The sequence below is a fragment of the Macaca nemestrina genome, chromosome 1, assembly GCF_043159975.1.
Source record: "Macaca nemestrina isolate mMacNem1 chromosome 1, mMacNem.hap1, whole genome shotgun sequence".
Taxonomy (NCBI): domain Eukaryota; kingdom Metazoa; phylum Chordata; class Mammalia; order Primates; family Cercopithecidae; genus Macaca; species Macaca nemestrina.
Window position 1 is genome coordinate 4,689,211 of NC_092125.1, and position 17,313 is coordinate 4,706,523.

At 38.3% G+C, this 17,313-nt stretch overlaps 1 protein-coding gene across 11 annotated transcripts in view; it reads right to left on the reverse strand.

Annotated features, from left to right (window-relative positions):
• The window catches only part of CATSPERE (catsper channel auxiliary subunit epsilon), a 195,172-nt gene that overhangs the window by 119,831 nt on the left and 58,028 nt on the right, over positions 1-17,313 (reverse strand). For all 11 annotated transcript variants that reach the window (XM_071073422.1, XM_071073424.1, XM_071073412.1 and 8 more), the window contains one exon: positions 3,382-3,488. In XM_071073422.1, the coding sequence (XP_070929523.1) occupies positions 3,382-3,464 (83 nt within the window). In that variant the 5' untranslated portion in view covers positions 3,465-3,488. The remainder of the gene's footprint in view (positions 1-3,381; positions 3,489-17,313) is intronic.

Sequence of the window (17,313 nt, forward strand, 5' to 3'; positions counted from 1 at the left end):
ATGGTTTCTCTAGGGTATATAATGGTATTGAGCTTGTAACCATGGGGGATGTGCATCTTTAACTTTGCCTGATAATGTAAAATTCTTTCAAATTGGTTGTGCCAATTTACCCTTCCATCAGCAATCCACATTAATGTTCCATTGTTGCATATCCTCACCAATGACTTTCTAAAACTTTAATATATTTATCAATCTGGTATATGTAAAATGGATCTCATTGGGCTATTAATATTTTTCTTTGATTACTAATGAGGCTGAACATCAGGTCATATATTCATTAATGAGCTGAATTTATCAAATGTTTACTTGCATAGTTTGAGTAACTTTTGAATTGTAGAAATCCTTCACTATCCTGAGACAATAAAGATATTCTATATTTCTAAATTTTTTCAGTTTAGCCTTTCATATGTACATATTTAATTCATCTGAGATTATTTTTACATACAGTATGAGGTTAAAAATTTTTTATTTCATTTTTTACTAAGCCAAGGAAAGCAGGAAGTAAAAAAAATTTTGAAATAAAGCTTTATTTTGTCCCTATTGAGATGATCATCTAATTTTACTCCTTTAAGCTATTAATGTAATAAATTACATTAAAACATTTAAAAATATTATACACAACTTGCACTTCTGGTATAAATAAACTTGATCACATATCATGTATTTTTCATATATATTACTGGAGCTATGTATTTATTTATTTAGAGACAAGGTCTCACTCTATTACCTAGGCTGGAGTACAGTGGTAAGATCATAGCTCACTGTGGCCTCAAATTCCCGGGCTTGGGCAATCCTCCTGCCTCAGCCTCCCAAGTAGCTAGGACTACAAGTGCATGCCACTACACTTGGCTAATTTTTAATTTTTGTATAGAGATAGGGTCTCTCTCTGTTTCCCAGACTGGTCTGAAACTCCTGGCCTCAAGCAACCCTCCTGCCCTGGCCTCCCCAAAGTGCTGGGATTAAAGGCGTGAGCCACTATGCCTGGCCTATTGCTAAATTTATTTGATAATATTTTATTCAGGATTTGGCATCTACATTCATGAACAAGATCAGCTTATGATTATGATTTTCCTTTCTTACATAGCTCTTGCCTGAATTTTGGGTACGCTAATGACTTCATCTCACTGTTTAGGATTGGAATTATCTGTGCTAGTGCTTTCTTCTCCTCAATGATTGTTAAATAATAATTGTTTCTTTTCAGTTAAAACATTACTCAAGTTCTATATGTATTTTTTGGGTCAACTTTGACGGTTTACATTTTTCTAGAATTTTTCCTTAGGTGCTGTGGAATTGGGGCCCACCAAATAATGCTGCTTGGCTCCTTGGATTCAGCCCCCTTCCTAGGGATATGTATGGACAAATTTTCCACCTTGGCAGGGGTCCCGGGTCCAGAGTATGTAAAACTCCTGGGTCTCTGTGTGTGCCTGAGTGGCTGCTCTGCTGAGGCTCCACACAGCTCTGTGTATTGGACCCAAGGCCCTGGTGGCATGGGCTCATAAGGGCATCTCCTGATCGTGCGTTGCAGAGATCCATGGGAGAAGTGTGGTACTGGCATAAGGATGAATATGTAGGGCAATGGAATAGAATTTAAAATTCCAGAAATATACTGTCGCATTCACTCTTAATTGACTTTCAACAAGTGCCAAAACAATTCAATGGGGGAAACGACCGTCTTTTCAGCAAATTATGCTGGGACAACTAGATCTCCAGATATAAAAGAATTCATTTGGACCCCCACCACAAAATGAACTCACTGCAAATACAGACCAAATATAAACTCAAAACAGACCAAAGACTTAAATGTAAGAGCTAACACTATAATACTCATAGGAAGAAAAACAGTGTGGTACTTTGTCACTTTGGATTTGGCAACGGTTTCTTTGATATGACACCCAAAGCACACAGAACCAAAGGAAAAAAATAAGTAATTAGGAATTCATAAAAATGTAAACTTTTGTGCTTTAAGGATATCATGAAGAACCTGAAAAGACAATTCACAGAATGGGAGAAAATCCTTGTAAATCATGTGTTTGATAAAGAACTTGTATCTAGAATATAAAGAACTCTTACGGCCAGGTGCGGTGGCTCACAAGTAAGGTAATTATTTACCGAACTCTTGGTGAATCAGTGAGTGAGGGCGATCATAGTGATGGCTTAAATCAAGAAATTAATGTTGCCAAATTGTTAAGAAACACCTTCTACCATCACACAGTTCAAAACTCAACAATCACAAATATGGTGGCTCTCTGAGTGCTTTCCTACAGCATTGTTTATTGTCATGTCATAGTCTTGTCTACTTTACAAATTTTTATTTTACGATAGTTTGTATTCATCCATCCATTCATTCATTTTCTAACCTACTTATTCCAGTTCAGGGCTGTGGTTGGCCAGAGCCCATTCTGGCAGCTCAGAGTTCAAGGCAGGAGCCTACCCTGGACAGGACGCCATCCCATTGTAGGGCACACTGACATTCACACCCACACTCACTCCAACTGAGACCACGCAGACACACCGATGAACTTCAAGTGCACAGCTTTGGGATGTGGGAGGAAACCAGGATACCTGGAGGAAACTCACGCAGACACAGGGAGAGCATGCAAACTCCACACAGCAGTGGCCCCAACAGGGAATCAAGTTTTTTCTAATCAATGTTATAATGAACATTATTTGAGGACCTGCTGTTTGTCATTTCCTATGTTTGGAATTCTCCCCCAGTTGGCTAGGTTTTACTTCTTTTCAATAATGCAGATGTCCCCTTTTTAGGAAAGTCCTCCCTGACTCCCTCTCCTCCAGGCCAGAGTTGGTGCACCCTCTTTGTGTTCCTCTGCACCCTGGCCTCACTCCTATATAATGTCTGTTTCTTGTTTGTCTCTCGCACTAAATGGAAGATTATTGAAGGCAGGTACTTTATCCTTTAGTTAAAAGCACCTTGCCCTGTGTCTAGGTGCTTAATAGACTAAGGAAGTCTGTCTATACCTCGTGATAACCTACTAACTTTAACAGTAATGTATCTTGCCTCTCAGGTAGAATTTGTGGTATGTGTGTGTGTGTGTGTGTGTGTGTGTGTGTGGGTACTGGACACCACTGGGGTTGACTTTTATAAACCAGCAGGACACATTTTGAGATATTTCCAGGATTTGCCACCAACTCAAATGACGCTCTTGGATTGAGGATTAGGTATGGACACATTGTAAAACTCTAATTCAAGAGTCTAGCATTTTCTAAGTTAGTAATTAGTTCTGATTATCAATTTTTTTGTGTTTTATAAAAGAAGGCACTTGAAAATAACATATAAGACATATTCCATTAAGTGCCACTAGGATTTTAAAATCTAGTTTAAGTTTTCATATTTCCATATTTAAAATTAAAAAAATTAAATACCCCTTTTTCATTTTCTCATTTGATACATAGGTTTTTCTCTTCAGAATTGTATGTACGATAGGCTTCTGTCCCAATGTAGCCATCTGTGTGCTGAGTACTATGGAATTCTGTAAAAACAAAATAAAATTTCATTTTTTATTATTTTCATAGCTAAAGTAATTTGATATGACATCATGATACATTGAATTTGTTATTGTGGTTAAGATATTGTTTACATTTGTAAATTTACTGTGTGCTCAAGATTCAGCTTTGTTCTTTCCACCTTATAGCCTCCTCCCCATGCAAACTTAATGAATTATAAATAAGTCACAATACAGTTTCCAACTCGTCAAAATCTCTACACACAATCAGAATCCTGGATGAACTGAAACTATGGGAATACTTAAATAAATAACCCTAGTTTTAATCTCAATGAAATACAGTGTAGAGTTTCTAAAACTCATCTGTTAGAATTCTTTCTACGTGAGCCTGCCTTCGAAATGACATATTCTTTCAAGGCAGGTTTCAAACGATATCTGGAGGCTTTAAGAAAAATGCTCTTAGAAATCAGATCGATCTGAAAAGCTCCCTTTTTCTCATGATACATAAGGAGAAGGGGAATTGAGTTGGAATTATTCCTAGTAAGGTACTTTTAGAACAGAAGCAACTGTTTTACTATGGGAAATTTCTAGAATTAAAAAATCAGATGATGAGGGCTAGTCTAGAATTTTATCCTAATCCTCTAATACTGCTTTTGTTTAACTTTCTAAAAACATGGCATCCACTCACAAAGGAACCTTTAAGATTGTTATCATGAGTGCCAGTAAGGAGGGATTCGAGGGGCGAAGGGATTATCTGATAGTAGAACCCATTGTGGGAAGTAGGAATAATGGTCAAGGAAGGCCTTTCCTGAAGAATATTCATTTCATGATTTTTTTTTTGTTTTTTTTGAGACAGAGTTTTGCTCTGTTGCCCCGGCTGGAATGCAGTGGCACAGTCTCGGCTCACTGCAACCTCCACCTCCTGGGTTCAAGCGATTCTGCTACCTCAGCCTCCCAAGTAGCTGAGATTATAGGCATGCACCATCATGCCCCACTAATTTTTTTAATATTTAGTAGAGACAGGGTTTCACCATGTTGGTCAGACTAGTCTCGAACTCCTGACCTCAAGTGATCCACCTGCCTCAGCCTCCCAAAGTGCTGGGATTACAGGCATGAGCCACTGCACCCTGCCTATTTGATGATTTTTATAGAGAAGTATAGGTTTGCCTAATAAATAATAATAGATACTTTAATTTTGTTTCTGAAAATCATATGTACTATTCAGAATTTTAAATACAACTACCTTTTGTATAACTGCTGAGCAAAGAGTAAATGAAGCATTCTTAATGTAGCAAAGAGTAAGATGGAAGTAAAATACAATAAATAACACATACAAGAAGATTGTAGGAAAAATATCAAGAAAAAGTTAATATAATCATATAAACAAGCTTAAAAATATATTTTTTTGATTAAGAAAGTAATTCATGGTCATTAAAGATAATTTTATAAATATGGAAAAAATTAACACATAAAAATTAACAAAAAGGCAAAAACCACATTAGTGTTTTCTTCAGATTTACCAAGTACAGGCTACTGTTTTATATTCATGTTCAGTCTATAAACATCATTTTCAATGTCTGCATAATTTTTCACTGAGTGAATTACCACCATTTGCTTAACACTCCTGTATTGGACACTTTGGTGGTTTTATTTTTTTCACTATTGGTAATATTATTGCTAGGAACATCGTCAGATACACAGTCTTTCCTATGGTTAGGACTATTTCTTTTGATAAGATTCTTGGAAGTGTGATTGCTGGCTCCAAAGTTATAAACACTTTAAAAACTCTTTTAGGCGGGGCACAGTGGTTCAACGCCTGTAATCCCAGCACTTTGGGAGGCCAAAGTAGGTGGATCACCTAAGGTCAAGAGTTTGAGGCCAGTCTGGCCAACATGGTGAAACTCTGTCTCTACTAAAAATACAAAAAATAGCTGGGCCTGGTGGCAGGCTCCTGTAGTCCCAGCTACTCGGGAGGCTGAGGCAGGAGAATCACTTGAACTCAGGAGGTGGAGGTTGCAGTGAGTTAATATCATGCCACTGCACTCCAGCCTGGGCAACAGAGAGACTCCGTCTCCAAAAGAAAAAAACAAACAAACAAACAAAAAAAAAACCTTTTAGCCTGGCATGGTGGTGTGCACCTATAGTCCCAGCTACTCAGGAGGCTGAGGCAGGAGGATCATGTGAGTCCAGGAGTTTGAGGCTATGGTGAGCTATAATCACACTACTGCACTCCAGCCTGGGTAACAGAGTGAAAACCCATCTCTAAAAGCAAACAAACAAACAAACAAAACTCTCTTGATACATATTGCCAAAATAATTTGTAAAAGAATTATGCCAAGTTATGTTATTACTAGTGATCTATGACAGAACAAGTTTCATTATAATTACTGCTAATGATTGTGTTGTTATTATTATTATTATTTGAGACAAGGTCTTACTCTGTCACTCAGGCTAGAGCGCAGTGGCTCAATCACAGCTCACTGCAACTTCTGCCTTTCAGGCTCAAGCAATCTTCCCACCTCAGCCTCCCGAATAGCTATGACAAGTGTGTGCCACCACGTCTGGCTAATTTTGGTATTTTTTGTACAGATGGGGTTTTGCTATGTTGCCCAGACTGGTCTTGAACTCCTGGGCTCAATCCTGCCTCAGCCTTCCAAAGTGCTGGGATTATAGGCGTGAGATACCATGCTTGGTATTATTATTACGATATTATTATTTTTAAATAGTATTTTAAAATATACTAAATAGTATTTCAAAATATTATAATAGTATTGCTACTAAAAATAATCGTATTAAAAATAGGATTATTATTTTTAATAGTATTTTTCTAGTTATATCATCAACATATGGCTATACATGTTGTTAAATTTAATAAACATAGTTCTGTTGATCTTACCTGATTTTTAAGCAGCATTTGATACATGGGATGAATCTTCCCATTTGAAACACTCTAACTTGGCTTGGTTATCACTCCCTCCTGCTCTATTAGTGGTTCCCAGGGTCTGGCCTTACTCTCTTCTCAGAGTATATTCTCTTCCTATATGATCTCATTTCACTAACATGGCTTCAAGTATCATCCAATTCCTGTACAACTCATCAAATTGTAAGCCAGATCCCAAACTGTGTATCTAGTTCTAGACTGAGGATCTAATTAGATTTTTAATTGTGACTTCCAGTTGTCTCAGAAGCACTTCAAACCAATATGTTCAAAACTACACTTCTGCCTTGAGGCTTTGCCTCTCAAACCTGCATTTATAAATATTTGTTGAACAAATAATGAAAAAAATCTCACCACCCAGAGGAGAGTATGAATCTTTCATGAGACAGCTGTGATAAGAGAATTCTAGACAGAAGGAACAACAGTTACAAAGTCCCTGAGGTGGGAGAGGAGTTACTATGCTTGAGGAATTGACAGGAAAGTGATGGCTCGTGTATAGTAGAAGGGGGAGGCTAGCGAGCAGATAAGGTCAGAGAAGAGACAGGAAAGGGCCACATCATGCTAAGCATTGTATGCTTTGCAAAATAGGTTAGATTTTATTCTTAGTACAATGGCCAAACATTGAAGAGATTTTAAAATAGAATTTTAAATTATTTTATTTCAAAATTGTTTGACTCACAAGAAGTTTCCAAGTACCCTTTCCCCAGCTTTTCCCAATGGGTATAGCTGACAAAATCCTAACGCATTGTCAAAACTAGGAAATTGATGCTGATACAACATTAACTCGGGTACAGACCTTATTCAGATATCACCAACTTTTCCAGGCACTCTTTTATTTATTTATTTAGCATAGTTCTATAAAACTTTATCACATGTGTAGATTCATGTAATTACCCCCACAACCAGAACACAAGAGTGAATACATCACATAGAAGAAACTCCGTCATGTTACCACTTAAGATTCACAACTGCCCACATATCCTTACCCCTGAAAACCACTTATCTGTTTTCTATTACTACAATTTGTTACCTCTAAAATGTTCTATAAATGGAATCATACAGTATTCAACACTTTGAAAGTGGCTATTTAACTGAGCATCCATCCAAGTTGTTGGGTGTTATCAGTAGTTAATTCCTGAAATGTTAAGAGCTAAACAATAAAACTCTTAGAAGAAAACATAGGGAAAAATATTCAAGACATTGGATCTGGCAATGATTTCTTGGATATGACACCAAAATCCCAGGAAACAAAAGGAAAAATAGCTTTCATTAAAATTAAAAATTGCTGTGCCTCAAAAGTCCCTATGAACAGAAGAAAAAGATAATCCACAGGATAGAAGAAAATATTTTCAAATCACATATCTGATAAAACATTAATATCCAGAATACACAGAAAACTTAAACCTGAGCAATAAAAAATAACACCAAACAACCTAATTAAAAAATGAGTCTGGGAGCAAAGGGATCAATTTGCTCCACTCACTATAGCCAGTGGCCATATACACCATTGGAGGACCTGAGGTTATACTCAACCCACCTGCAGCTTCCACCAGTGGAGCCTGCATGCATTTTTTATCTGGAGGCCTAGGGATCCACCTGCCCTGCCCACCACTGCCAGTACCCATGCATACCATCTGAGGGCCTGAGGATGGTCCTGACCTGTCCACTGCCACCACCACCAGTGCCCCAGCATGCTGTCTGGGGACCTGGGGATAGATCCACCCTGCTTGTTGCAAGTGGCACCCACAAGCACCATTGGAGTCATGAGGATAAGCCAGACCTGCCTATCTCCACCTTCACCAGTGCCCACACGCATCATTCAGAAGCCTAGAGGTCAACTCACCCCAACTGCTGCTGCCAGTGTATATGCGTGTTGTCCAGGGGCCGGCAGATTGATCTGCCCCACCTGCTACTACTGGCACTCATATATACCCTCCAGGGGCCTGGGGATTGTTCTGCCTGACACCACTGGCACTTATGTATGCCTTTCAGGGGCCTGAGAATAGACCTGTCCTGCCCATCACTGCCACCATGTGGATTTACTGAAGACCTTGGGACTTGCCTGCCCAACCTTCCACTGGCACTGGCACCCATATGTGTGTGTCAGTGGCCTGGGGATTGGTCAATTCAGTCAACCACTGCAATTGCTGGTACTCATGTGCTGCATGGGGGCTGAAGGGTTGGCCTGCTGCTGCTACTGCCACTGCTTTTGCAATGAATGCTGCCAAGGGGCCTGAGGACCTGACACCCATCTGGCCCACTGCTGCCACTGCCAGCACTCAAGCAAGCCACCTGGAGGCCCAAGAATTGGTCTACCCAGACCTGCTACTACTAGTGCCTATGTAAGCTGCCAGAGGGTTCAAGAACCCGATGTTTAGCCAGCTGTCCCTACCACTGGTGTCCATGGACCAGCCTGCCTGGTTCTCCTGTCCCCAACAAAGCCCCACTATAGCCTTCAATAACAACCACAGCATAAGACACTGAAAAACTCAGAGACATCATTGACACTCATTATATAGCTGAAGAAATCATGCAGAGACTACACTACTGTGCCCATCCAGAATTAAAGCCAAAGCAACCCACCCAACCAGCATCGAAGAAATATCCAAAGGAAAAGGTATTCCACTATGAAAGCCAATCTATAAAACTGAAAGAAGCAACTTTTATACCACAGATACCAATGTATCTGTGCAAGACACAAGAAACATGAAAAAGCGGCCGGGCGCGGTGGCTCAAGCCTGTAATCCCAGCACTTTGGGAGGCCGAGGCGGGCGGATCACAAGGTCAGGAGATCGAGACCACAGTGAAACCCCGTCTCTACTAAAAATACAAAAAATTAGCCGGGCGCGGTGGCGGGCGCCTGTAGTCCCAGCTACTCAGGAGGCTGAGGCAGGAGAATGGCGGGAACCCGGGAGGCGGAGCTTGCAGTGAGCCGAGATCGCGCCACTGCACTCCAGCCTGGGCAACAGCGTGAGACTCCGTCTCAAAAAAAAAAAAAAAAAAAGAAACATGAAAAAGCAAGGAAACATGACACTTCCAAAGGAACACAATAATTCTCTGTAACAGATCCCAACAAAAAGGAAATCTAAGAAATGTCTGAAAAGGAATTGAAATAATGATATTAAAGAAACTCAGAGAGGGAGGAGAAAAAAAGAAACTTAGTGAGATATAAGAGAACATAAATAAACAATACAAAGAAATTAGGAAATCAATTCAAGATCTAAATAAGAGATTTAACAAACAGATACTAAAGAAAAAGGTCAAACAGAAATCTTGGAATTGAAGAATTCAATGCATAAAATAAAAAATACAATTAAGAGCTTTAACAATGGACTAGATGGAGCAGAAGAAAGAATTTCTGAACTCAAAGACAGGTCTTTTGCAATAACCCAGTCAAACAAACAAAAAGAATAAGAAAGCATAAAGAAAGCCTATACGACATATGGGATACCATAAAGCAACCAGATATTTGAATTTTGAGAGCTCTAGAAGGTGAAGAGATGGGCAAACACATAGAAAACCTATTTTACAAAATAATCGCTGAAAACTTCCCAAGTCTTGCAAGATATATAGATATCTAGGTACAGGAAGCTCAAAGATCTCCAAATAGATTTAACCCAACAAGATTTTCTCCAAGACGCATGAATTTCAAACTGTCAAAAGGTAAAGGCAAAAAGAGAATTCTAAAATGAGCAAGAGAAAAGCATCAAGTCACATATAAGGGAATCTTCCTCATACTAACAGTGGATTTCTCAGCAGAAACCTACTAGGCCAGCAGAGAATGAGATGATATAGTCAAAGTTCTAACTGCCAGTGTGGAATACAATACTTAGCAAAGCTAGCCTTCAAAAATAAAGAAATAAAGTCTTTCCCAGGTAAGCAAAACCTGGGGGAATTCATCAACAATAGATCAGCCCTACAAGAAATGCTTAAGGAAGTCCTACATCTGGAAGTGAAAGGATGGTATCTACCATAATGAAAATACACAAAAGCATAAAGCTCAATGGCATATCAATAATACAAAGAAGAAAGAGAAAGGAGTCAAATGTTACCACCACAGAAAACCTCCAAACTGCAATGATAAACAAGAAGGAATGAAAGAACAAAGGATATACAAAAGAACCGGAAAAAAACTAACAGAATGACAGGAATAGTCCTCACCTATAAATAATAACCTTGAATGTAATGTAAATGAATTAAATTTTCCATTTAAATGACATTGACTGGCTGAATGGATTAAAATAAAACACAATCCAACTATATATTGCCTATAAGAAACTCACTTCACTTGTAAAGATACATGAAGATCCATAGTGAAGGCATATAAAAATGGAGTCAAAGTGAGCAGGAGTAGCTATTATTATAGTAGGTAAAAGACTTTTAAGTCAAAAACCATAAAAAGAGGCAAAGAAAGTCATTAGATAATAAAAAATAAATCAGTTCAGCAAGAGGATATAGCATTATTTAGAAATGTTATTTGCATTAAGCCAGGCGCAGTGGCTCATGCCTGTAATCCCAGCACTTTGAGAGGCCGAGGTGGGCGGATCACCTGAGGTCAGGAGTTCGAGACCAGCCTGACCAACATGGTGAAACCCTGTCTCTACTAAAAATACAAAATTAGCTAGGCGTGCTGGTGGGCACCTATAATCCCAGCTACTCGGGAAGGCTGAGGCAGGAGAATTGCTTGAACCTGGGAAGCAGAGGTTGCAGTGAGCCGAGATGGTGCCATTGTACTCTAGCCTGAGCAACAAGAGTGAAACTCTGTTTCAAAAAAACAAAAAAGAAAAAGAAGAAGAAAAAAAAAGAAATGCTATATGCACTCAACAGACCCAGATATATAAAGCAAATATAATTACATCTAAAGGGAGAAATAGACCTCCATAAAAATAATAGTTGGGGAGTTCAACACTCCATTCTCAGCACTGGACAGAACTCTAGATAGAAAATCAACAAAGAAACATTGGATTCAAACTGTACTTCAGATTAAATGGACCTAACAGACATTTACAAAATATTTTGCATGAAAAGTGCAGAATACACATTCTTTTAATCAGCATGTGAAACGTTCTCTAGAATTAGCCATACGTTAGGACACAAAACAAGTCTCAAACATTTTTTTAAAAATTGAATTCGGCAGGGCGTGGTGGCTCACGCCTGTAATCCCAGCACTTTGGAAGGCCGAGGCAGGCGGATCACGAGGTCAGGAGATCGAGACCATCCTGGTTAACATGGTGAAACCCGTCTCTACCGAAAATACAAACAATTAACTGGGCGTGGTGGCAGGCGCCTGTAGTCCCAGCTAATCGGGAGGCTGAGGCAGGAGAATGGCGTGAACCCGGGAGGCGGAGTTTGCAGTGAGCTGAGATCGTGCCACTGCACTCCAGCCTAGGAGACAGAGCAAGACTCCGTCTCAAAAAAAATAAAAAATAAAAAAATTGAATTCATATCAGGTGTCTTCTCTGACCACAGTGGAATAAAATTAGATATCAAAAACAAGAGGAATATTTGAAACTATAAAAATACATGGATGAAAGTGGACATTCTGGGGAAGAAAAGAATGCATGGAAATTAAACAACATGCTCCTAAATGACCATTGGGTTAGGAAAGAAATTAAGAATAAATTTAAAAATTCCTTGACACAAATGAAGATAGAAACACAACATATCAAAACCTATGGATGCTGCAAAAACACTGCTAAGAGGAAAGTTTATAGCAATAAACACCTAGGTCATAAAAGTAAAAGGATCTCAAATACACAACCTAATAATGCACCTCAAGGAACCAGAAAAGCAAGAACAAATCAAACCTAAAATTTGTAGAAAGAAAGAAAGAATAAAGATCAGAGCAGAACTAAATGAAATAGAGACTAAAAAACATACAAAGAATCAACAAAACAAAAAGTTGGTTTTTAAAAAAGATAAACAAAATCGATAAACTGCTACTTAGAGTGACCAAGAAAAAAAGAGAGAAGATTCGATAAATAAAATCAGAAACAAAAAAGGACACATTACAACTGATGTGGATCCACCAATCTTCAAAGGATCCTTAAGGACTATTTATGAACCACTATATGCTAACAAATTGTGAAACCTAAAGGAAATGAATAAATTCCTAGACACACAAAACCTACCATGATTATACAACGGAGAAATAGAAAACCTGAACAGACCAATAATTAGTAACAGGATTGAATCTCCAATAAAAAGTCTCCCAAAAAAGAAAAGCCCAGGACCAGATGGCTTTACTGCTGAATTTTACCAAACTTATAAAGAATAACTAATACCAGTTCTCTGCAAACTATTCCAAAAATTTGAAGGGGAGGAAATGCTCCCTAACTCATTTTACAAGACAAGCATTACCCTGACACCAAAACCAGACAAGAACACAACAACAACAACAACAACAACAACAAACTACAGGCAAATATCCCTGATGGCACAGATGCAAAAATTCAAAACAAAATACCAGCGAAATGAATTCAACAAGACATCAAAAAGATAATTCACCATGATGAAGTGAGATTTATCCCAGGGATACAAGGGTGGTTCAACATATGCAAATCAATAAATATGATATATCACATCAACAGAATGAAGAACAAAAACCTTATGATTGTCTTAATAGATGCAGAAAAAGCATTTGATAAGATTCAACATCTCTTCATGATAAAAAAAAACACAAAACAACTCGACAAATTAGGCATAGAAGGAACATACCTCAACATAATAAAAGCCATGTATCTGTCACAGACCCACAACTAACATCATACTGAATGGGGAAAAGTTGAAAGCTTCTCCTCTAAGAACTGGATCAAAAAACTGGTGCTCACTTTTACCACCCCTATTCAACATAACACTGGAAGTCCTAGCCAGAGCAATAGACAAAAGAAAAAAAAAAAAGAATCAAGGTTGGAAAAGAAATTGTTCTTCTTTGCAGATGACACAATGACACAATTTTTTTTTTTTTGGTGGGGGAAGGGGGACAGAATCTCACTCAGATGGTGGCTCACTGCAGCCTCAAACTCCTGGGCTCAAGTGATCCTCCTGCCTTAGCCTCCCAAGTAATTGGCACGACAGGCAGGTGCTACTATGCCTGGCTAATTTTTGTGTGTGTGTGTGTGTGTATATATATATATATATATATATATATATATATTTTTTTTTTTTTTTTTTTTTAGAGATAGGGTCTCACTATGTTGTCCACACTTGTCTTGAGCTCCTCTCAAGCAATCCCCACCACCTTGACCTCCCAAAGTGCTGGGATTACAGGCATGAGCCACCACATCTAGCCAACACAATCTTATATATAGAAAAACCTAGATTCCACCAAAAAAATGTGTAGAACTAGTAAATGAACTCAGTAGTTGCACAATACAAAACCAACACAGAAAAAACAGTAGTGTTTCTGGCCGGGTGCGGTGGCTCACGCCTGTAATCTCAGCACTTTGGGAGGCCAAGGTGGGCGGATCACAAGATCAGGATATGGAGACCATCCCGGCTAACACGGTGAAACCCCATCTCTACTAAAAATACAACGAAATTAACTGGGCGTGGTGGCGGGCGCCTGTAGTCCCAACTAATGGAGTTGGAGGGGGGGCGCAGCTGAGACAGGAGAATGGTGTGAACCTGGGAGGCGGAGCTTGCAGTGAGCCAAGATCACGCCACTGCACTCCAACCTGGGTGACAGAGTGAGACTCCATCTCAAAAAAAAAAAAAAAAAAAAAAAAAGAAAGAAAACAAAAGACAGTAGTGTTTCTTACACCAATAACAAACTAGCTGAAAAACAAATCAAGACAGCAATTCCATTTACAATAGTTACAAAAAAATTACCTAGGAATAAATTTCAGGAAGAGAAAGACCTCTACAAAGAAAAGTATAAAACACTGAGGAAAAAAATCGAAGATGACATAAACAAATGTTAAGACATTCCATATTGCAGTTATCAGACCAATTAATATTGTTAAAATGACCATACTACCCAGAGTAATGTACAAATTCAATGCAATCTCTATCAAAATATCAAGGATGTTCTTTACAGAAATAGAAAAAAAAATCCTAAAATTCATATAAAAAGATCCCAAGTAGCCAAAACAATATTGAGCAAAAAGAATAAAGCTAGGGGCATACACAACCTGACTTCAAATATAGTACAAAGCTATAGTAACAAAACAGCATGGTATTGTTATAAAAACATAGACTGATAGAAAAGAGAATCCAGAAATAAATCCACATATTTACAGCCAACTAATTTTTGACAAGGGCACCAAGAACATACATTGGGGAAAGGATGCCCTCTTCAATAAATTATGCTGGGAAAACTGGATATCCATATACAGAAGGATGAAATTAAACCTTTTTCTCTCACTATATATATATCAACTCAAAATGAATTAAAGACTTAAAGGTAAGACATGAAACGATAAAACTACTAGAAGAAAACAGAGGAAATGCTTTAAGACATTGGTCTGGGCAAACATTTTATAGCTAAGACTTCAAAAGCAAAGGCAACAAAAACAAAAATAGACAAATGGGACTTTATTAAATTAAAAAGCTTCTACACACCAAGGTAAACAATCAACAAAGTGAAGAGACAGTCTCTAGAATGGGAGAAAATACTTGCAAACTATTCATCTGATAGGTAACCCTCATACGCTGTTGGTAAGAATGTAAATTGGTACAACTCCTATGGAAAACTGTATGGAAATTTTTCAAAAAACTAAACATGAAACTACCATGCAATCCAGCAATCCCACTACTAGGTATTTATCCAAAGGAAATGAAATCAGTATATCAAAGGGATACCTGAACCCCCATGTTTATTGTAGCATTATTCACAATAGCCGAATATAGAAACAACCTAAATATTCAGCAATGGAAGAATGGGTAAAGAAAATGCAGTCTACATATATGACGTAATAGTATTCAGCTATAAAAAAAGAATGAAATCCTGTCATTTGCAGCAATATGCATGGAACTGGAGGCCATTATTTTGAGTGAAATAAACCAGGCACAGAAAGAGAAATATCATATGTTCTCATATGTGGGAGCTAAAAATGTGGATTTCATGGAAGTAGAGAGTTGAAAAGTGGTCACCAGATGCTGGGAAGGCTGATGGGGGTGGTGGTGAAGAGAGGCTGATTAATGGATATAAACACACAGATAGAAAGAATAAGCTCTAGTGTTTGATAGCATAGTAGGGTGAAGATTAATCATTTATTGTATATTTGAAAATAGCTAGAAAAGTTGATTTTTAACATTCTCTGCACACAAAAAAAGATAGATGTTTGAGGTGATGGATATCCCAATTACCCTAATTTGATCACTACACATTGTATATGGGAACCAAAATATCACATATACCCCCAAAATAATCTATACATAATCTAATAAGATTATTAGCAAGATTATAAAAAATCTTGTTACTCATTAAAATAAAACTCCCTCCTCCAAAGACAAAACAAAACAAGTGTTAGTGAGCCTGTAGAGGAATTGGAACCTTTGTGTACTGTTAATGGGAATGTAAGATGGTACAGGTGCTATGGAAAACGGTGTGGCAGTTTCTCAAAACAATAAAAATAGAATTACCATGGGATCTAGCAATTCCATTTCTGGGTATATACCCAAAAGTTTTGAAAGCAGGGATATGAGCAGATATTTGTGCACCCATGTTCATAGCAACACTGTTCACAAAAGCCAAAAGGTGGAAGTAACCCACGTGTCCAGTGATGGATGAATGGACACGCAGAATGTGGTATGTTTTTTATATATATGATGGAATATTATTCAGCCTTAAAAAGGAAAGAAATTCTGAAACATGCTGAAACACGGATGAGAAGACATTACGCTAAGTGAACTAAGTTACAAAAGGCCAAAAATATTGTATGATTCCATTTACATAAATTATCTACAAGCCAGTATGAAACCCTGATCTTAAACTTCTAGCCTCTAGAACTGAGAGGAAATAAATTTGGGGTTTTTTTTGTTTTTTTTTTTTGAGACGGAGTCTCGCTCTGTCGCCAAGGCTGGAGTGCAGCGGCGTGATCTCGGTTTACTGCAACCTCTGCCTCCCGGGTTCAGGAGATTCTCCTGCTTCAGCCTTCTGAGTAGCCGGGACTACAGGTGCCTTCTACCATGCCTGGCCAATTTTTTGTATTTTTAGTAGAGATGGGGTTTCACTGTGTTAGCCAGGATGGTCTCCATCTCCTGACCTCGTGATCCACCCACCTCGGCCTCCCAAAGTGCTGGGATTACAGGCATGAGCCACCATTCCCAGCCAAATTTCTGTTTTTTAAGCCACCTGGTCTGTGGTATGTTGTTAGGATCACCTGAGCTGACGAATAACATGTATGCTGGAAACATACATGTTAAGCAAATGGATGGCAGATGGTGGGAATCTAATTTCTTAATCTTGAGGTAGGAGATTACAGCTAAGCAAGGAAGGAGTCCAGAATGATTAATGTGGTCATAAATTAGGGTTGAAGCCATGTGTATAAATTCACATTTAGCTTAATCTAAATACAGATAGTTAAATATGGAAAAATTTCTAGATATGTGTGTGTATATGCTTGGATTAGGACATGCATATATGTTTCCTTGCTCTGACAGCTGAGAGAGGAAAACAGCCAAACAGCAATAGGCACACTTAGTGCCCCGATCTTGATTTCCAATACCACTCTCTAATACAAGAACCAAAAGGGTCCAGAGCTCGTAGGAGAAACGTCTGATTCTAGGACTGGGAATGGAAGATGGTGCAGGTGCTATGACGCAGGAAATATACAGGATTAGTTTGGAGCATCTTATAGTGCCAGTAAGAAAGAAAGTGTTAACAACAAAGAAAACAACAAAACAACCAAACAACAAAACCCCACTATGATGAGACAATGTCAAAGGGATACAGGAGCTGACTGAAAGAGC